The sequence below is a fragment of the Gallus gallus genome, chromosome 1 (assembly GCF_016699485.2).
Source record: "Gallus gallus isolate bGalGal1 chromosome 1, bGalGal1.mat.broiler.GRCg7b, whole genome shotgun sequence".
Classification (NCBI taxonomy): domain Eukaryota; kingdom Metazoa; phylum Chordata; class Aves; order Galliformes; family Phasianidae; genus Gallus; species Gallus gallus.
Genome location: NC_052532.1, coordinates 155,074,084 through 155,097,141, shown reverse-complemented (window position 1 = coordinate 155,097,141; position 23,058 = coordinate 155,074,084). Strand labels below are relative to the sequence as shown.

The following is a 23,058-nucleotide window of genomic DNA, read 5'->3' as shown; positions in this document are numbered from 1 at the left end:
GGTTGATGGAATAACAGTAAATTCTAAACCAACAACATAACAACAAAAACAAACAAACAAACAAAAAAACATATAATTGAAAGAAAAAACATCCAGTCCATTTTGGCATGGGCTTTTTCAAATCTGAGACAACAGCTTCTAACTTATTACCTGCACACGTTCAAAAATGTCTGCTTGCTCATTATCAGTTAGTGATGACAGATGTCTCTGAATTACAAGCTTGGCTCTTGGTGGATAAAGTCCTGAGAAGAGAAAAGAGTATTAAAGCTTCTGGATTTCCAAACAATCTTTTGAAACAGTTTTGGGAAGAAAAAAACAATGATAAAAGCAAATATAAGCTTGCATTTAAATTCATAAAAGTTCAATGTGTGATATTTGTATATCTGCAGCATACTTGATAGGAGATGCTTAAGGTCTTTCTAAACCACAGGGTTTTGTCTCATTTTGATAGCAGTAAAAATAGAACTAACAGCCACTAAGTGGCTGGTTCCTCAGTAAAAAGTTGTGATGCTCCACTGACATGTGCTTTTCTAGTATCAAGAGATCACTGAGATAGAAGCCTGATATCTGTACAGGAGGGGAAGAAGAGAGGAACAGACCACGGAGAAGATCTGAAAGATACTCAATGTCCAAGATACTAAGAGGCTTTTAATTGAAAAGTTTAGATGAATTTCTGGACAAGGAAAGGAAAGGGTAGAGGCCATACCAGAAAACATCACCTTTAATAACAAGAGAAGCATAAAAGCTATAAGAAATTAAGAAAAAAATTCCCATCTTCAAAAAGGCCCACATTTGCTCAGGCCTTATTCTAGGAACCTACAAAAACCCACAGGGAAAACAACTGCCCTAGATCAGATAAAAATACATTTTCTTCCACCTGAGCTAGATATCATCCTAACAGAACTACCAGAACTAACAGAATCATCCTAACAGAACAACCAGAGCAGATAAAAATTCTCAAAAGTCATGAAGTCCTGGGTTAGATTATGGTAGAATTCTAGATCCTAAGAAAAGAAGAAAGCAAAACAGACACTCAAGTCTTTAAGTCACTAAGCAAAAGTTTAAGAAAATTCTACCATGGTATTCAATTTGCTACCATAGGAAAGATTTAACCCAGTCTTGCAAGTATACATATTCAAGATAATTATGCTGCCTCAGATGGAAGCCTCTATAGTTTTCTATTTGGGGAAGACTTTCCCAGGTAAATTTTCACTTCTGAATATCTACTGCTCAATCCAAAAACGAAAACAAAAAACCACCAAAACAAAACAAAAAAACAGTCAACAGAATGTCACTCCTCTAAGATTTCATAGTTTGCTTTTCATCCACCAGAGGGAGATAAGTAGCAATTATCACCATCATCACCAGACCAGGAGATACAAGACTATTAAAACATACTTGCTTTTTTTTTTCCTAAGACATTTTGCAAGGAGACGTATCAGAGTGACTACAAGAATAGGATGCTGCTATTCATATCTTTTAATTCTGCCTTATAAGATATTTTGCAAGGGTTTTGGCATACCTCACCTCCACTGAAACAAAAGAGTTGTGGATTCATATTTGAAGTCAAGTAGTTGTCTTGACTTACTCTATTAATAGATATTAATTTCCTATCTTAATCATTTATTTCCTACGATAGAAAGGAAACCAGATTTTGACGTATCTAAGAGAACAAACACAAAAATTAAACAAACAAACAAACAAAAAAAGACTAAGAATGCCTCCCACCTCCCACCATTTTATTCTTCTCCCACAAGAATGAATATATGAGAAAGGAAGATCCTTTCTTGATCGCTACTGTCTCTTTATGATCCATTTTGAAAGAGCATATCTTCAGGAAAGGGAAAATTGTTGGCTTTTTTGTCTCTCTTAACACTTAAGATAAGTATGACAATGAGAGAGTATGTACACTATCTGTATTATACTCAGTTGCTCATTACAGCAGCCACCTCCACTCAACTGCACGGAGTGAAAAGCAATGGAAAGACCTGCTTATTGGGATACTTTTCTCTCTCTTCTCACATCAATTAAACTGAAAGTGCGTGGTTGACACAATTAATTTTTACATGTACAGTATGATATTTCTAGAATAATCAGGCAAAAAAATTACAACACAAATTCAGCTGTTACCTTCAATTCTTTCACAAAGTTTGTGCAGTGAATGCATAGGACAGGCCTCACACAGCTTAACCTGTGTCTTGGCACTTTGAAGAGCTGCAGCAGTGCTAAAGGCTTGCTTCAAGGTAAGCATTACCTCATCAACCTAAAGGGAAAGAGCGAAAAGACAACATGTAAACAACAGTGCATGCCTTATACATCAAATAAGGTTCATAGCTTTTATCAGAGCCAAACCTGTCTGCTGTCTTCTAGAGTTCAAGGTTGCATCCCCTGCCTTCTGTCCATACTTAGAAGACAAAGGCAGTGAGTTTGCTACCCGAACTTCAGCACTGGTGTTTTCTGAAACCTCCAACTATGTTGCTGACAGAGAGGATTTAGTGATGTAGATAATTTCAAAAGGCAAATAGATACGTAAGGGTGGAAGACAGAAGTCTGTATTTAGAAGGGCCTCCACAGATGGCTCACATTGTGTCTAGGACGCATCTGCATGCATGGGCACCTAAATACTTCTAGAGACTCACCTGCCAGCGCGTTTGAAAAGAGCTTCAGAGACATACAGCAAGTTTTCACTAATAGTAAAAATGGTAACACAACCATAATTTTGGAAATGAGTTTATCATTTATTTTTAGTGCAAGGATCTCAAACTACGTTTCCGAGTTTCTACTGTTCAACTGCAAGCATATTTTTGGTCTGAAAAAAAGGTTATCTGAGATTCTGTATTTCCTCCGTCTCCACTGAAATAAAGAGTTGTGTGGATGTTCACCACCTTAAAGCTCAGTTAAAGGAGTAACTTTGAGTATCAAACTATAACTCATGGTTACCGGCTAAAAAAAAATTAATTTCTTCTCTTCAGCTTCAAGTTTGTCCTATGTTAGTCCCCCTCAATTATATTCCTCCAACAACTACTTACCGTTTAGTACACAGCCCCACAGAACTAACCCTGCTAACAGACAGGAGCTTCCCCCAGGCTCACTTTAGTCCAGATCAAAAGACCACTAGACTGGCCACCACTTGAGTTCCCCTGTTTGCATTTTAGGCTAACACAATCCTTATGAAAAGCTGTTTACCCATGCCTCTGCATCAGCAGGAGGTAAGATTGAAGACAATATTTTAGGTTGTGCCCATTTACTTCTTTAAGAAGAGCTTTAGGCATGGCCAACAGTTCCTAAGTGACCTCTCTTCTTAGTAAGAAGGCAAGCTGTGGTAAAATGAATGTCCATCTCATAATATCAATAATATAATTGTTAAGAGTAAGCTAGCAAAGATACCTCAAATGAAAGACAGACAAAACAGTGCTACGCATACAGATTCTGACCACACCATAATCATGAGAACTGTAACTAGCTTTAGAGCCAACGTACAACAGCCTACTAACACAGCCTGCCTGACAGCACTGAATCTGGAAAACACAAGGTTTTTACAGCCCTACAAGGCCACAGTCAAATTGCTGCTGATGTCCAAGGGATTGCATCTTAAGGTAGATCAGGAACGTTCACTTCGTATTGCAACGTGAACATTCACAGGCAAAACAGTATTTGACCATGTAGAAGGATTCACAGATATTTTGTTTCTTCACAGACCACAATTTAAGTGCCTCTGAACCAAATTATGCATAGTCAGATTTATAAATAAGTCAGGTGTTAGTACAAAGATTCCATTGACCTCATAAATCTCATATCAAGCAGTTACTTCTATCAGTTAAATCACTGGCACCAGGGACCTCAGCCAACAAGTACATACTTTATGAAATTTTTATCGTATTTTTTAGTTGCACGCATACCATGTGTGAACTCGGGTTTTCTGCCTCTTTGATCAGATGCTGTTATTTTCCTCTCCTGAGGAACAAAACAGAATACAGCGAAAACACACGAGCCATGTGCAGGATCAGGCAGGTTGTAGAAATCCTATCTTGAAAAATCTGTTTAGGTTTTATCATCAGCTTTGTTACTGATTCAGAACAAGTAATTGCAAGACTAATAGGGAACCAAGCATCTCAACAACTAGAAATGCAAGAGTTACAATCAAATACAGAGTCCAAACATGCTTGCAGCTTGAATGTATGAACCCATCCACCTGGACTTTTTCTATCAGTTATTGACATCTTCATCAGCAGAGCACCAGCACAAGTCTATAGAAGGACAGAATGCCTTTCCTATATCTTAGTTTCAAATTTACAGCTGAGGTTCAGAGGTATGAGATGTGACCACTGAGGCTCAGCTTATAGAGTAGAACAGAGATTCCCATGGTTTCAGAAATGCGTTAGACATAATCTGATGGAAATGTTGGGATGATTTATAAATACTCACCAGAGACTCACTTGCACACTGGAACACATAGCAAACGTACTGGCTTAATGCAGGTTCAACAGATTCCCGGCAAATGAAGCCAAAGTGATCAACGTGTTTTATACCCTGAAAAAGTTTTTTTATTAAAAATAGTGAGTTTAAAATAGTTTCAATACCAGCATTAGTGGACTATTTTACAAACATTTAGTTTCCAAAGTGAAACCAAAACTGGTCAAAATTGGTCACTGGATTCCAACACTTCTCAACACAAAAAATTCAAGAAACTATAAATACATCCTTCTAATAATCTATTATACAACCTCAATAGTTAATTTTTTAATGCTTTTTATTATTATTATTTTGCATTAAGAAATTACATAAAGCTGTAGTTACACAGCAATAGATCTGGACCTGAATGTCTTCCATGAGGAAAATAGATATTCAGGGCAGTTTGAGGCTGTAAATAACAGCAGGACAAGGGGAAATGGTCTTAAGTTGAAGGTGGCAAGATTTAGGTTGGATATCAGGGGGAAGTTCTTTACTATGAGAGTGGTGAGGAGCTGGAGCAGGCTGCCCAGAGAGGTTGTGGATGCCCCATCCCTGGAGGTGTTCAAGGCCAGGTTGGATGGGGCCCTGGGTAGCCTGGTCTAGTATTAAATGTGGAGGTTGGTGGCCCTGCCTGTGGCAGGGGGGGTTGGAGCTTCATGATCCTTGAGTCCCTTCCAACCCAGGCCATTCTGTGATTTTGTGTGATTCTGCGTTTAGAACAATCCCTGCAGTGAAGGCTGCATGCGCTGCCACTAGAACTTGGGACTGGAGTAGCATCAAAGTAGCAACAGATCTTCTCTTTCCTGTAAATAAAGTCTGAAAAAACACCAAAAGGAGCAGGGAATGAGCAAAGGCATGTAGAATTCCAACTGGATTCTTAAAAAAAATTCTCTGTTTTTAGACTGAGTTACACACTAGAAGTTTCATGAATCCCTACACATTACTACTGATGTTTTATTTCAAGATATTATTCTAACTGCTTGAGAGGGAAATGCTGCGTTGCTAAAAACAGCATGGAGAAGATCAAAGACAGCTGCTTCCTAAGTAGCACGACATTCCCAGTCTCAATTCATGGAATATGACTCACTATTGTTAAAGCTCTTGCCAATGTTTTTATCATCTAAGTATGGTAATAGCAGATTCTCTCCAGAAGAAAGCCTAATCCCTCAAGTTCAAATACATCAGAAAGCAGAACTTGGTTGCTTGGATCCACCTCCAAAGAAAACACCTATAACACAGAAGAGGGGAAGAGGCCAAACAACTTGTCTGTGCCTACAGAGAACACTCCAGACAAAACTGGTAACACACTACGTGACAGACTGAACATATTGTCACTACTCCCAGCAGATTTTAAAACTAAAAACAAAATTCCAGAGGTTACATTTGTACCACTTAAGGGAAACTTAAGTGCGGAGACATTCTAAGAAGGTACAACTTCCGTTACTTTACCACAGTCCACACCAATTCTGACTTAACTGAACCCATTTTCACATAAAGCCTTTGAAAGAATAGTAATAAAAAAACCAAACAGATGGATACACACATTTTAATCGATGTAACAGTGAAGGGCTGCCTTGTTTTGCAAGGAAATTGTGTTTACTTAGGGTGGATCAGAGAGATGCCAGCTCCCTCATTGCTGACCATGCCTGGACAAGCCTACTGCTGTCAGATTTGTCAGGCTCCACAGGAGAATATGTGTGGGGGAGCAGGACGTGACACTTGCACCACCAAAGCGTAAACAGTACAGTATGTTCTTCCACTTTTCTTCAAGAGTGGTCTGATTCAGAATGCCAAATCACACACACCTTCCTCGTTTTTCTCAGTTCTCTCAAGGTCAGCAAGGCTGAAACGATGAAACCTCTTCCGCTGCCTGACAGGACACACGCAGGGGTCCCCTGTCCATTACATCTGCTGCTTTGACAATTATGCAAAGTGGGAATAATGAACTAAACGTAGCCAATCAGCCACATTCAAGCTATAGATTAAAAACACCTTTATTAGACCAGGCTAAGAGAACCCAGAATGCAAGCTGAAAAGAACATCTTTTTTCATTGTTTTCAAAGCTCAGGAGAACAAACATTAATAAGCTGCAGTCTCACAGCACATAGTAAATCACTTTCCTGTAAATCCGTAACAGAGAAGCCCTGTGGCTAGCAGAGTTCTTGAAAGAAATACTGATGAGCTTTATGCAAGCAAACCCTTTCTTGGACAAATTACATATTTCATTTCTACTGAATGCAGGAAAGAAAAAAAAGCCTGACTTCACTACAGTATTTTTTGCATTAAATGAGAAACCCATAGTATTATCAGTGTGAGTTATTCAGGCATGCAAAATGACAAAAACATTCCTCCAAATGACAGCAAAATTCTCCACTTCCAAAGCCCAACATGCAGCATCACCAGACATTATTGACCATATACAATTATTTTAGTGAAGGAAAAAGCAAGGTGTCAAAGGTCTGCAGTGGTCCTCCTGGTCTCCATCATAGAATCACTAAGGTTGGAAAAGACTACTAAGACCATCTAGTCCAACCATCAACCTATCACACCACCATGCCCACTAACCACGTCCCTCCGTGTGAAATATGATGCTATGAAGTCAGCAGAACAAAGGCTGTCCATGTCTAGGACAGTTTTGTTTGCCCATTTTAAGTACATACGTACAAAACCAGAATCTAGTATGTAATAACCATCACTTTTATTCAGCTCAGTACACCACTCAGTTCGAGAGGCAAATGGAAGGAAGAGTTAAACCATCTACCAATTCTGCTTTCTGTAACACTGCTTTAAGAATCTTTTTTTTATCTATATTTCTTTTAGGTATTAATAAATAACTGCTTGATTATATTGTTTCACTCTATATTTGCATGTGCCTTTTTCTACTACTAGCGGTAGACAGACTCCACTTAAGGGGCGTGGACCTACAGTTGGGCAGTTTAAGGCCCCGTTGACTTTCAAGAAACGAATGGCTCTTAATTCATATTAACACCAGTAGCACAGCCATACAAGAGCAGATTTCTAATTAGCATTAAAATGTGGGGTGAAACGCAGGTTTAGAGTATGCCAGGAAGCATACTTCAAACTAGAATAATAATGTTTAAGGCAGCCTGAAATAATGCAGGTGCATGGGCAATGGGAGAAGGTAATTTAAAAAAGACCTCAAAACACAAAGTGTGGCAAGTAGCAGCTGCTGAACAACAACAAGATAGGACAACAAATCCCTCAGCCTCGATGATTCACTTTTCGTAAGACGCATTTACAAGCTGGAGAAAGCTAGGTTCACCTATTACCATAATCTCTAGAAGAGATGATGCAGTAAACTGTTTTTCTGGAAGGGAGATCTGATGCGCTTCTCCCTTCACTCCAGAGGCTTTCAGGAGATCAGCTACTCAGAAACAGCACTCTCAGAGCATCCTGAATGGATATTAAGCTGCTTCCAAAGTTAAATCCAATGCTCTTCCAAAGCAGAACAGTTTATACTTGGCTTCCTGACCAGTGATGAAAGTTACCACTACTGCAGCTCATGCTGATTATTTTGTGCTCCTTTCTGTATTTAAGCTCTTTGGGAATGACACTTAATGTTGTTTTGTTTTTTGTGTTGTTTTTTTATTTTTTTTATTTTTTTTTGCAGTATCTACTCCTAACTGCTACCAGACGAGTGTAATCCCTGGATCTGAATAACAGCTCTCACTATTGTAAAGGCAAATCACTACTTTGTCTGCTGCAACTGCTTATGAAGCAATCACAATTTAATATCCAACTATTTCAGCTGTATTCCCCGAAGAAGTCAATGACATTTTCCTGTCAAACTTTGTGCAGAGCTAATATACACATTCGTCACCATCTCTCAAAATCTTCGCTATTTTTAAATAAAGGATCAAATGGGATAAAGCAGCCATCTACTATTTATCATAATTTAGACAGATAGGATAAACTGTTTAAAAGTGGCCTTTGAGACTGAATAAAGAACAGCACAGAATGCTGGGAAAAAAAAAAAAAAAACAACTTACTTTTTTCAGTTTTCTGTAAGCTAGAAAGGCAACCAAGCTAAGAACAAATCAGTTCCCTTTCATAGAATGGCCTGGGTTGAAAAGGACCACAATACTCATCGAGTTTCAACACCCCAGCTATGTGCATGGTCACCAACCACTAGACCAGGCTGCCCAGAGCCACATCCAGCTTGGCCTTGAATGCCTCCAGGGATGGGGCATCCACAACCTCCTTGGGCAACCTGTTCCAGTGCGTCACCACCCTCTGTGTGAAAAACTTCCTCCTAACACCAAACCTAAATCTCCCATCTCAGTTTAAAACCATTCCCCCTTTTCTTCTGAAAACCTATACATTTCTTCCCATTAATGCTTACCTGAGAACATGAAGAGATATCTTTAAAATTCTTTTCAAGCACAACTGATTTGGTGTCTGGACTGATGAGGTTAACTTCAAATCTTCCAACCTTGGAAAAACAACAACAACAAAAAAAAAAAAAACAAAAAACAAAAAACAAAAAACAAAAAACAAAGAACAAGAAAGTGTAGTTTATGACTGCCTTGGAGGCAACAAAAATGTCAAAATCTACCTCTTTCCATTTCACACAAAGTACCTTCAGCATACCGGCTTACTCAATAGGAGTAGGGGTGCCATAATTAAGCCTATATTGAGTAATAGTATTTCAGCAAGAACAATACACTCCACTCAATTGGAAAAAGATTCGGAAAGAAGACAGCTGTGGGACGTGGACTTTTTCATTTTGAGTTATTTTGGTCAAAAAATCACATATTTGGCAGATTATTAAGATCTTTAATACAATGTGGCTAAATGATAAGATAGTAAAGAAAACAGCAGAACTACACCATCTGTGGATGGTTTGATTTAAAAAGGAAAACAAAAACAGAAAACAAAAGCTAAAACTTCAAACACGCCAGCACCACAACAGTTCCACAGATCAACTGAGAAACTACGCTAATCTTACGGTGATTCTTTTAGCTTTTATACCAATTATGAATGAAAACGTAGAGGTTCTGCAGCAAGTTATCTTTCAGTTTTCCCAAACTGCTTCTCAAGTGTACAGAACTTTATCCATAGAGCTTGGGGAGTTTTGCAGCTAAATCCTTTTCATTACTAGTGATAGTCGTAGTCCAAAGGGCAATGCATTCCCACTTCAATTAGCACTTCCCCAAGAGAATAAAAGGCAAGAATGATCTTAAGTGCAAATGGAAAGACAAAAACTCAAGCATTTAGCTCCCTGTTATTTTGAGGTTCAACTTTTATTACATAACAAAACTATCACGGATTATCTTTTTGAATAAAATACTTTTTTTTCTGCCGAGCCCCAGATCTCATCAGCACCTCATCAGATCTCAACCAGAATTAATATGAAATACTCAGATCTGCCCCAAGAGACTCAGTGTTTGTTGAGCATGAGTAGTTTCTTTTTCTTTAAGAATCGACCTGGGCTCATGAGTTGTGCTGACTACCCTAAAGCCCAGCTGCTTTTATTCCAATTATTTATGAATATATGCATAAATATTTCTGAGAAATCATGAAACCACACCAAATACACACTACTTATCTTACAAAACTTGTTCAGTGTGAAGCTGAGACAAGTGACAAACTCCTAGGACACACCTGAAACAACATTGTCCTGTTCTTCTCAGAATCAGAGGGCTGAACATGACTGGGTGCACTCGCATGTCTTCTACGTGGCTGTATTTTCAGATTTGCATCATGAACCCTTCTTTGCATAACTGCAGTGACACTGCTGCACCGGGAACGAAATTCCTGTTGCTCATCAAAGCCAGAGTCCTCCAAAATTCGCTCTGGAAAGGAGCTACGGGTGCTGGCCAGGTTGGTCAAGTTGTTCTGGCTGCCAATGGTAAACATCACAGCATGCCCTGTGGTGTTATTTGGACTTTCCAGCTCCTCAAACGGACTACCCAATGGAGAAGCTGGTGCATCTCCTTCAGACAGAGGTAAGTCCAAACTTGACTCATTATTCCGCTGTTCACTGAGTAGTTTCAGGCGCTGACGCTCATGAAGGCTAAATTTCTCAATGCAATCATCTATTAACGACGAGGGAGCTTTCTTGTGAGCCACTGTAACCTTCCCACAGTACAAGACCTCAAATTTTTGAGAGTTATAGAAGGCATCTTCGCTATCTTTACTTGGTTTGGCATCTTCTTTCAGTGCTGCTTTGGAGACTTGTCTTATGCTGCTGATGACATCAGGAACCTAAGGGACAGTTTAAAGGGTTTCTTTAGCAGGCACAAACGAGAGCACAGATAAAGAAAAAACAACTGTTACTGCAAATATTCCCATGAGTTATTCAATAGAGTGCCACTAAGTCTTGGCTGTCAAAATAAAAGCAAATTCTAAATGCAATATTCTGTACAGACTGTTTCTGAAGTGGAAGCAAAGCAAATAATTTCTGACATTTTTCACAGGAATCTGTTTCAGAATATAAGGTTTTAAACTACCAAAGCAATGAGCTTAAAGTCTATTGAGAGATGTCTGCATCTACTTTTTTTTCCTTTTACTGATACTGATTTCTCTTTCCTATAGCCCTATGACTTAGCATTTAGGTTTCATTTTCCTGCTGTCTTAGTCATCACAGAACACCTACATCTCTCTTCTCCTCCACTGTTTTTGCCTACAGATTCCTACTATATTCCTACAAGGCCAAACTGCACATTACTGTATTAGAAGTTCTCAATTTCAGCCCTGTATCACCCGGTCTTTTAAGGCCACCTGGCACTACCTCCATTATCCCCATCACCTTGGAGAATGTCTGCCTTCAGTATCAGCATACTTAATATGCAAGATCCCACCCCCTTTTTTTTTCTTTGCCTTCACTGAAAAAAAACAAGACTCATGCAAGTCTATCGACAGTTGATTAGAATGGCTTTACTTCTTTCAACACTACCTACCTGTGGATAAACCCAGCCTCTTTGTCACCAGCTCTCATCTTTTCCAATAGGAAAACAAATGGCATCATGGCACATGCATTTAGAAGGATGCAAGCTACAATGAGATGCAGAGAGGCTATCTATACTACCTTCCTTGCAGCAGAGATCAGTTCTCAGTGCTTGCCTATCCAATGCAATCAAGAGTGAATGTTGTATTTCATATAGCTTCTCACCACTTGCATAAGATTTGATTTTTTTCCAATGGAATGAAAGAAAATTTAAAAAAGTAATTCTGAAACAACAACTTAAAAATAAACTTTGCTTCCTACAGTGTTGCTTTATCCCAGTCATGATACCATCTGAAACATGCTAATAAGGCAGTGAAATTGTATGCCAACACTTTTGCAACTCATGGTGGAAAATTGCTTGGTCTGAACCACCATCTCCCATTACACACCCCTCCTCCACCGGTATTCAACATGAATCTGCTTCCATTGCATTTGTTGCAAAATTAATCCACTTACTCTGTGATCTACTGACCTTTGGCTTTTGTCCCTATAGACATCATCATCATCTTGGTTTTCAATGAGGCTAAAAGTTAGTCTTGATACAGTGCAGTCGATAGGCTGTATTTAATCTTCATTCATTCCTACTATGGCAGGCTGCTTTACCATTGCCCATTGTGCACTTCCCCCTTAATCTGTGTCAGCTCACCTGGAAGCAGACATCTCTTAAAGCATCCACACTGATTCATCAAGAGTTTTTCTCACTGACAATTTTTCTCCTCACTCTATCTTTCCTCTTGGCAGTCTCTGATACCACAGGCCTAAACATGGTCTCCACCAGACAGCAGGCTTATTCCCAGATGACTGTGGCAACTCAGACAGAGGGCCTGCCCAGAAATGTAGCTGTTCAGGTCTCGAGCTGCAAGGAGTGCCTGAGCTTGCTGCTGCCCGGAGAGAGTGGCAGGGATTCCACCTGTGTGAGGTGTGAGCAGGTGGATGAGCTGCTCAGCATAGCGGTGGAGGTGCAAAGGAGGAGGTGCAAAGACTAAGGACTATCAGGGAGTGCAAGTGGGAGACTGACCGGTGGAGTGACTCACCGTCATGCCAGAGGGAAGGGTGCCAGGGAGATACCCCCAGAAGAGTGGTTGACCTGCTGCCCTGTCACAGTTGGACAGATCTGACTGATGAGGAGGGTTGGAAAAGAGTCCTGACTCAGCATCACAGGTGCTTCCCCTGCCTGCCTACCCTGCTTCCCCAGCTCCCACTAAGCAACAGGTTTCAGATGCTGGAAATTGAAAGGGAGGTGAGAGGTGAGGCAACGGAGGATCTGCCTAAGAGGGAGCCTAAGGTGAGGTGGTCACCGCCATGCCTCTAGACTGCCTCTGTCAGTAAAGAAAGAAGGATGATTGTGGCAGGTGACTCCCTTCTCAGAGGAACAGAGGGCCCCATATGCAGACTGGACCCAAGCCATTGGGAAGTGTGCTGCCTACCTGGGGTCCAGGTCAGGGACATTACCAGGAAGCTCCCAAAGCTGGTTAGGTCCACTGATTATTTTCCATTACTCAGAGCTCAGGTGGGCAGTGATGAAATTGCCCAGAGAAGCCTACGAACTATGAAAAGAGATTTCAGGGGTTTAGGGCGTTTAGTTCAAGGAACGGGAGCTCAAGTGATCCTTTGTTCTTTACCTTCAGGGACAGTGAGGGACACAGAGCAGGCCTGGAAAGCACAAGTAATGAATAATTGGCTCAGAAGCTGGTGTCGAGGCAGGAACTTTGGGTTCTTTGATCATAGGGCAGTTTACTCAGCCCCTGGCCTGTTGGCTGTCCATGGAACCCACCTATCTCAAAGAGGGACACTAATCCTATCACAAGAGCTAGCAGGGCTTATCAAAAGAGCTTTAAACTAGCTACGACGAGGGAAGAGGACAAAACAGGGCTCAGCAGAGATGAGCCTAGGGGAGCAATGCTTGAGCTGGGGGTGAGGCAGATGACTCAGGTGAAGTACATTTACACCAATGCATTCAGCAGGGGCAACAAGCAGGAGGAGCTGGAAGCGATTGTGCAGCAGGGTAACTATGACCTAGTTGCTATTACCGAAACATAGTGGGACCACTCTCATGACTGGAGTGCTGTGATGGATGGCTACAAGCTCTTCAGAAGGGATATACACGGAAGGAACAGTGGTGGTGTGGCCCTTTATATTAAAGAGTGTTTTGATATTGAAGAGGTTGGGGTTAGGAATGATAAAGTTGAGTGTCTGCGGGTAAGGATCAGGGAGAAGGCCTGTAGGGGTGACATCTTGGTGGGGATATGTTATAGACCACTTAATCAGAATGAAGAGAAGGATGAGGCATTCTATGAGCAGCTTGTGGAAGCTGTGCAATCGCAGCACTCGTTCTCATGGGAGACTTCAACTTCCCTGATTATGTATGTTGGAAATATAATACATTGCAGAGGAAGGAGTCCAAGAGGTTTATAGAGTGTGTGAAAGATAGCTTACACAGCTGGTACAAGAGCCTACCAGGGGTGGTGCCCTGCTAGACCTGCTCTTCACTAACAGTGAAGGACTGGTAGCAGATGTGAAGGCTGGGAACTGTCTTGGGCAGAGCAACCATGAAACTGTAGAATTCTCTATTCTTGGAGATGTCGGAAGGATGACTAGCAAAACTGCTATCTTGAACTTCAGAAGGGCAGACGTTGACCTGTTCAGGACGCTTGTAGCATGGGACCCTTGGGAATTGCTCCTTAAGGGCAAAGGGGTCCAGGAAACCTGGATGCTCCTCAAGATGGAAATCTTAAAGGCACAAGAACAGGCTGTCCCTGAATGCCGTAAGGCGAGCCACAAGTGAAGAAGACCGGTGTGGATGAACTGGGAATTATCATTGAGACTCTGAAGAAAAAGAGAGTCTATGTCCTCTGGAAGGAGGGACAGGCAACTTGGGGAGATTGCAAGGAAATTGCTAAGGTATGCAAGGAGGAAGTTAGGAAGGCAAAAGCCCAACCAGAACTCAGATTGGCCACTGCAGTAAAAGAGAATAAGAAATCCTTTTAAAACATATCAATGGTAAGTGAAGAACCAAGGAGAATTTCCATCCTTTACTTGATGCAGCGGGGAATGTGACCATTGAGGATAAGGAAAAGGATGAGGTCCTCACAACACCTTCTTTACATCTGCCCTTTCATAGGCAGATCAGTTATCCTCAGGGCACTTTATGCCCTTATCTGGAAGTCTGGGATGCTATGCAGGACACACCCCCGGTGATTCAGGTGGAGACAGTTAGAGAGCTCCTCCTCCATCTGGACTGTCACAAGTCCATGGGACCGGAGGGGCTCCATCCTAGGGTACTGAGGGAGTTGGCAGGGGTGATTGCCAAGCTGCTCTCCACCATCTATCAGCGTTCCTGGTAATCTGGAGAGGTCCCAGAGGATTGGAGGCTTGCCGATGTGACTCCCATCTACAAGAAGGGCCGTAAGACGGATCTGGGGAATTACAGGCCTGTCAGCCTGACCTCGGTACCAGGGAAAGTTATGGAGCAAATCACCTTGGGTGAGATCACACAGCAGGTGTGTGGCACCCAGGGATCAGGCCCTGCCTGCATGAGTTCATGAAAGGCAGGTCGTGCTTGACCAAACTCATCTGCTTCTATGACTGGGTGACCAGACTGGTAGACGAGGGAAAGGCTGTTGATGAAGTCTACCTAGATTTCAGCAAAGCCTTTGACATGCTCTCTCACAGTATTCTCCTGGGGAAACTGGCTGCCTGTGGCCTGGACAGGTATACCCTCCTGTGGGTAAAGAACTGGCTAGAGGGCCATGCCCAGCGGGTAGTGGTTAATGGAGTTAAGTCCAGCTGGAGACCCGCTACAGTGGTGTCCCGCCCAGGGTCGGTATTGGAACCCATCTTGTCTAATATCTTTACTGATGACCTAGATGAGGGGATTGAGTGTGCCCTCAGTAAGTTTGCAGATGACACCAAGTAGGGAGGTGGTGTTGATCTGCCTGAGGGTAGGGAGGCCCTTCAGCGGGATCAAGATAAGCTGGACTGCTGGGCTGAGGTGAATGGGATGAGGTTCCACAAGACGAAGTGCTGGGTCCTGCACTTTGGCCCCAATAACCCCATGCAGCACTATAGACTTGGGGCTGAGTGGCTGGATGACTGTGAAGAGGAAAGGGACCTGGGGGTGTTGGTAGATGCTCGGCTGAACGTGAGCCAACAGCGTGGCCAAGAGGGCCAATGCCATCCTGGACTGCATTAGAAATAGTGTGGCCAGCAGGAGCAGGGAGGTAATCATCCCCCTGTACTCAGCACTGATGAGGCTGCACCTCGAGTATTGTGTTCAGTTTTGGGCCCCTCACTACAAGAAAGACATTGAGGCCCTGAAACATGCCCAGAGAAGGGCAATAAAACTGGTGAGGGGTCTGGAGCACAAGTCTTAGGAACAGCTGAGGGAGCCAGGATTGTTTAGACTGGAGAAGAGGAGGCTCAGGGGAGACCTCATTGCACTCGACAACTTCCTGAAGGGAGGCTGTGATGAGGAGGGGTTTGGCCTCTTCTCCCAGGCAACAAACAGAACCCAAAGAAAAGGCTGCAAGTTGTACCAGAAGAGGTTTAGATTAGACAAAAGGAAAATCTTTTTCTCTCAGAGAATGGTCAGGCACTGGAATGGCCTGTCCAGGGAGGTGGTGGAGTTGCTGTCCCTGGCAGTGTTCAAGATGCGTCTGGATGAGGAGCTACGAGATATGGTTTAATGGCTTATGGTAGCAAGGGTAATGGGAGGATGGTTGGACTGGATCATCTTGTAGGTCCTTTCCAACCCTGTGATTCTGTGATTCTATGATCTGTGCTCAAAGAAGCTCTAGAGCTTAAATCCCTTAGTTGTGTATTTTAGCAAAGTTCACAAGCTAGCTCTCTTTGAATTCAATTTCCCTTTTGAAAATCCAGACCATGTTACAGGTCAATTTACTTATATTTATATTCCAAGTATAGTCAATAATTATATTCAAAATGTAGATATTCTACATGCAATCAAATGGATTAAGCCATGATTCATGGCTTATTCAGCTACACAGATTTTGTTAAAAAACATGCCATAACTTTCACTCCAAGAACTGGGCTTTGTCACTTGCTCCTAACTTCCTCAATAGAAACTGGAGAAGAAATTGTGAAGTCTTCCAAAAAAAAGCCTAAGAGCCTCCTAATGCAACCTTCTGCCAACAAATATCCAAACAGGCTGGGGATGAGAGACTTTCACATCTATCATGGTAGGATTCCCTATCCCTTTCCTATCTGGAGATCTCCCACACATTCACATGGAATTTTATGCAGTTATATTTCTATTAAAAATAATAAGAAAATTCTACCATCCTACTACGTACTGCTTTGTTTTATTTCCACCTTTTCCAGATCAACCATACTCTTCAATCACTAGTTTTTAAGCCATAATTGCTATTTTACAATCCCTACTCCCTTTATAGCCTTTGCTCCAACCTACCACAAAAGCAGCTACAGTATTTTCATTTCAACATTGACAGATTCTAGCAATAGTGCAGAGGCTTCAGCTCATGCTGCCTGACCAATCTTTATTCCATGTTTAGTTTAGATAGATTTGTTAAGAAGCTATATATTTTTACGGTGCGTACTCATCATTATTCTCTTCTTTCATTCTGGCCATAGACTTGAGGTGATAAATCAAGCTGAAAAATCAGGACTCATTTCATCTCTATAGTTACAAATATTTTTCTAATATGTATGTGAAGAGAAAAACAATGCAAGAGAGAAACTTCACAATGGATAGGAAGTATCCATCACATGGTCCAGAATGCTTGTTTATCATTTAATGGGCTCTCTAGATAACCCACATGAAGATCAGTTTCTGGACAGACACTACCATTGCTAAGTATTTAGTTATACATACGGATTTTACTGGTCTTGAAAGTAAAAGAATAACTGTATCCCTGTTTTTACGTGCCAGCTTGTGTCGTAAGACTGGAACTTTTTCACTTCAAGAACCATGTTACCTATCTAGAGCCAAGTGCCACTGTCATCTGTCGAGCCTCATACCTTATCAGATTAAAATATCTTCATTTAATGTTTGACTTTGGGAAAACACCACGATCAAATGGAATCTGAACAGTGGTTTGCATCTATGCTTTTCTGAAATGCAAGATACAGGAAAAGTTACAAAAACATCAACTGTGGCAACCACACCGACATGGCTTTTTACACATTTCTTCAGCACAGATCATTGTGGGTTGGCTTTTTTTTCCTATTATATTTTGCTCCTCTCTACATTAGAAGAAGCCCTAGTCACCGTCGAAGTTACACCATCAAAGTTGTGTAACTTTTTTTGGACTTGAATATTAGCTTATTAGTTGTTAATGTTGAAATTGCGGGGCAAAGTTAGACAAAATGGTAAGCAGAACAGAGATTAAAAGTAGTGAATTAATAGGACGAAGCTGCTTAAATATTTTTAGAAATCAGTTTAGCAGCATTAAGAAGACAGGCTACAGAAACATACAAAACTTATTAAAGTGTTTAAAAGTTGTAGTCCTTTCCTACAGTAGCTTTACGAAATTAAACAGCTAAAGGGGAGACATGGGATGCTTATTTTTAAACCCATATGGACACTTTGCATCTTCCTGGACGTAAACCACTGGCAGTCAGTTACAGTAGAGCAAAAAAGTAAAGCAATTTTTATATATATATTTTTTTCATTCACCTATATAGAAAGGAAATAAATGCCTAGAGTATTTAAACAAGTAATTTATCTAGCATATTCAGCATTTTTTTGTCATGAAACTTTGAAGAAAGTTCAAGCAAGGAGACTGGTAGAGGAAGATAGGCAGTGTATTTGCAGAGGCACACTTTCAGCCCTAACAAATCCAGTGGAGAGAGTGCTGGAATTCTGCAAGGAGAATTAATTCTCTCAGGTCTCATCACCCAATACTGCTAAGCAGAAAAGCAGAAGATGACTACATTCGAAAGGGAGTCACAGAGGGCTTCTCAGGTGAAAAAGTATGAGCTGATAGTTTAACGGCACTTTTCTGGGACAGCTGTTCTCAAACCAGGAGGAACCAAAAGTGTAATACAGGACACGTCTATATTTATCACTCTTTCAGTTTCCCTAAATTTCTTAGGAGTAGCACACTATTACATGAATACCCACTGTAACACACATTTTTACGAAGGGTAGAAAGGATGACCCAGGGAACTGCCAACCTGTCAGCCTCTCCTTGGAGCCAGGGAAGACCATAGAACGGATCCTCCTGGACCCTATGCTAAGGCATACAGAGGAGAGGGAGGTGATATAGGATATTCAGCATGGCTTCACCAAGGGCGAGTCCTACCTGATCAACCTAGTGGCTTTCTAAGTCGATGTAACTGCATTAGTGGACAAGGGAAGAGCCAGTGATGGGAGCTCTGGGTGTTCCTGTTCATTGCAGAGGGGTTGGACCCAATGGCCTTTAAAGGTCCCTTCCAGCTCAACCCATCCTGTCATTCTGTGATGTCATCTACCTGGACTTCAGTACGGCCTCTGACACAGTCCTCCATAACATCTTTCTCTCCAAATTGGAAAGACATGGATTTGATAGGTGGACTGTTCAGTGGACGTGGAACTGGTTGTGAGATCATACTCAAAGAGTAGCAGTCAATGACTCACTGTCTGGATGGAGATCAGTGACAAGCAATATCCCTAAGGACTCACTGCTGAGATTGATGCTCATCAATGACATCAACAGTGGGATTGAGTGCACCCTCAGCAAGTCTGCAGATGACACGAAGCTGTGTGGTGCAGTCAGCGTTCCCGAAGGACAGGATGCCATTCAGAGAGACCTGCATAGGCTTGAGCAGTGTGCCCAGGAGAATCTCTTGAGGCTCAGCAAAGTCAAGTGCAAGGTCTTACACATGGCTTGTGTCAACTCCCACTACCAATACAAGGTGGACAAAATGATTGAGCACAGCCATGCAAAAAGAATGTGTGGGCTTCAGATGAGCTTCGCTCCCTTCCAGGATGCTGAGAGACGTACACATTCACCAGGGACAGAAGCAGTACTTCAACTTCAGCACTCTTGAAATACGTGTTCATAGCTACTCCTTCTAAATCTCAGTAACTTAGTGGAGTTGTTGAGATGTTATCCAAGGCTAACAGTTGAGAGCAATTGTTCAGCAATATTTAAGAGCCAAGAGAACTCAAAAGAGCAGAGATCCTTCTTCAGGGCCCATATCAAAAATCCTCACTGCGAAGAGAACTGCCTCCAAAACTTGGTTTCACAAAAATGAAATGTCTAAAGGTGAGAGACAAGTAAGAATAGCTTTATAACAACATTAAGGAGGCAATATTTCACTCTAGGGAAACATGATAGATCTGGTAAGTCTAATCAAGGAAAAAGCCACTTGGGAATCTAAATTAAATCAGTTATCATGCATATTTGAGTAGCCTAGCATTGTATGAATCACTCTTTACCTAGTTAGATCTGATTCAATGTGTGTTGATTCAATAAGGGACATCAGCTGTGCTCAGATCAGAATGGATGCCACTAGTCGAGTTCTGCACCATCTACAATAAGATTCAGCTCTGAACATAAGAAATAAAACGTGATAGGCATTACAGTCTTTCTGGTGGACTGGAGGGCTTTGGTAAGCTGAAACTGAAAAATGCAACAATTTTAGCCACATGGCCCTCGAAGCTATTCCACTTGCACTTGGCAACCCACAATTTTGGTCATACAGACATTATGAACTACTGTGGCGCATAACCTATTTGTCCAGCTAGTTTAGATTAATGCTGCAGCACTTAACCCTGGGAAAAAAAAAAAAAAAAAAAAAAAAGGAAGGTATATTAATATATCCTAGATCTGCTAATTTCAGCTCTGCAATTCAGAGTCTCCATCCAATCCTGTCCTTTGTGACTACACGTCCTAGTTTCAGCTAAGATAGTTTACTTTCTACCTAGTAGCTGATAACAGTGCTGTTTATTCGTTTTAAGATGAGAATAACGTTGATAACGCAGCAGCATTTTTGATTGCTGCTAAGCAGTGCTTACACTAAGTCAAGAACTTTTCAGATCCTCAAAAGGAGATGGAGAGAAAGAACCAGGACAGCAGACCCAAACTAGCCAAAGGAATATCTTATACCATATGGTGCTGCACTGAACAATAAAAGTGGGGGAGCTGGCACAGGGGGTTGCTGCTGTTCAGGGAATAGCTGGGCACTGGTTGGCAGGTGATGAGCAATTGCACTACGCGTCATTTGCTTTGCATGTTCTTTTATCATTACTATTTTATTGTCATTATTACTACTATTCCCCCTCCCATTTCTGTCCAAAAACTGTCTTCATGATCAACCCATGAGTTTTGTCTTTTTTCTACTTTTCTCCCCCGTCCCAGTGTTGGGGAGTGAGCATACAGCTGCACGAAGATGAGGTGCTGCCAGGTTAAACCAAGCCAAACCTGCAAGAGGGTCACATAAGGAGAACAAACACCTTCCTCATGTATAAGATGTACAACGTACATACAAATACAGTATGAGCAAGAACTGTTGTACTATACATCAGGAAGCATAACTGTGTTCGATACAGAAATGAACTTTCATGATGAGAACATAAGTTAAACTGACAGATCTAATGCAAGTTCTTTCATCTGACTTAATTAAAAGCAATGTCAGCAAGAGAAGACCACATGTGAAAATATTTAACATCAAACTGAAACTTTCTTAGAAATTCTCATGTCATGCAATGAGATTTTTGCTATAACATCCAATTTTATCAACCTTGCCTTAAAAAGATCAAGAAACTTAACTATTGGGTGCTCACCACTTACAGCTAGAAGCTGTAAAATAGAGAGCGTATCCAGCCTACTAAATTGTGCATGCTGCAGTTCTCCTCCGTGCTTTTCTTTGTCACTATCCCAGGCAAAGTATCTCCATGGAGATACAGTACGCTTTCTTGAATAGCAGTGACAGAAGTCAGAGTGCTAAAAAAAATAAACATTCTTTGAATTTACAGCAGCCTTCACCAAACAAAGGTGGAGCTCCCCTTTTTGCTGGAGAGTCAACATTCAGAGCTCCCAGCAGTAATTAACACTTTCCATTTTAAGCAAAAACGACAACATTTAAATGCTGTGAATACTGCAAAGAAAAGCAAAATCACTTTCTGGATGGTTTCATATCTACAGAGGATTTCATGATGCCACAACTTTTCCAGCGTGTTTCTGATCTCAGCAAATTTCAGACTGGAATTCAGGAACAAAGCAGAGCCCTTCTTCTTAGCATAAGTCTCAAAGCCATCAGCACGAAGGACTAATCCGACAAATAAGCCTAATAACTCCGGCTGCCTGATGACAGCAGTTCTAGTAAGGAGATTACACGCAAAGCGCCAGACCCACTCCGCCCTCCTCACTCCACCACCCGGTCCCATTAGCGTCAGATCTTCCCAGCACACAGAGAAAGGAGAGAAGCAAATGTACTGCATGTAGTCAGTACCTTACGGCATGGGCTCCAGCTCAGGAGCAGAGGCATGTTCAGGCAAAGCTGTCACCGAACCCTGGTGCAGAGAGCACAAAACGCTCGGCAGCAGATTCCTGCAATCAGAAAGAGTTGGGAAGATCCCCCTCTCGGGACGGGCTGGCTGTCATCTGGCAGTGCTGAGCACAGCTACTGCTCAGCTCGCAGCCTGGCAGCGCAGCAGACGTTACGCTTCGGGGGCCACGCGCTTCCTGGCCTGGGACTGGGAGCTGCCTGTATTTGAATAGCTGCAGTCCCACTGGTGATCTAACTGTGCCTATTTGAAAACAAACAGAAAGCAGAGAGGGGAACAAAGAGAAGCAAGATGCTGCCCCAGAATTCCACACTCCTTGTTTTGCTCATCATTGAATGATTCAACGTCTATTGACTAGAAACCACAAAAAATGAGCAACTTTTGTACAGGAATCAGACAGACACGACTCCCTTTTCAGCTAGGGTTAAGCTCCACAGCCACAAGGTGGGAGAGGAGAAGCCAGACGCCGCAGCAAGGCAGAAGCAGAGACAAATAAGCCACGTATCATACTCTGCTGCATATCAGGCATTCAGCACTGAAGAAAGGTTCTTATCTCACATAAAAACACATCCAAATGCCAGCTGAAGCCCATATATCAATAACTTTTCTCAATCCAGAAAGACGGGAAACAAACTGCTGTAACTGCTAGCTTCTCTGATACAAATCCTTTTAGACCCATCCAGGCAGTACAGCGTTGATCACACAGCCCTTCGGCACTCCTACCTCTGCTGCAGTCTGCTGCATCACACACTGAGGACGACGCTCCTCAACTGCTTGCTATTAAAAATGCATCTTTCTCCTAAAGACATAAAAAGACCAACTCGGAGTGATTCACTGTAGGCAGTCTCGCAATCGATTTGTTGGCTTTGTTTATGTCAGATGTTTAGAAACTGCAATAGAAGACTCTGCGTCCCTCAGCTGACGTAGTGCTGAAGAAACATCAGCATCTTTAGTTTGACTGAAACGAGGATTTGCAGCCAAGAGAAATGCTGTTGCAAAGGAAAAATATAACAGAATTGCTCAGCATTTCTAAAACCCATCTGCATTTAGTGTATGTACTTCCAAAAAAAAAAAAAAATACAGCTTACAGAACACCAAGTCAGGCTCTCAGCAGGCAGTAATAAACTTCCATGAACTCTGAATCATTCTGCTGCAAGTCTGAGCT

At 41.8% G+C, this 23,058-nt stretch overlaps 1 protein-coding gene across 3 annotated transcripts in view; it reads right to left on the bottom strand.

Annotated features, from left to right (window-relative positions):
- Positions 1-23,058, bottom strand: part of TBC1D4 (TBC1 domain family member 4) — a 107,354-nt gene that overhangs the window by 34,694 nt on the left and 49,602 nt on the right. For all 3 annotated transcript variants that reach the window (XM_015277031.4, XM_015277035.4, XM_015277042.4), the window contains exons 2-6: positions 10,078-10,680; positions 8,816-8,905; positions 4,426-4,530; positions 2,131-2,263; positions 151-242 (exon numbers count right to left, since the gene is read on the bottom strand). In XM_015277031.4, coding sequence (XP_015132517.2) covers positions 151-242; positions 2,131-2,263; positions 4,426-4,530; positions 8,816-8,905; positions 10,078-10,680 — 1,023 coding nt within the window. The remainder of the gene's footprint in view (positions 1-150; positions 243-2,130; positions 2,264-4,425; positions 4,531-8,815; positions 8,906-10,077; positions 10,681-23,058) is intronic.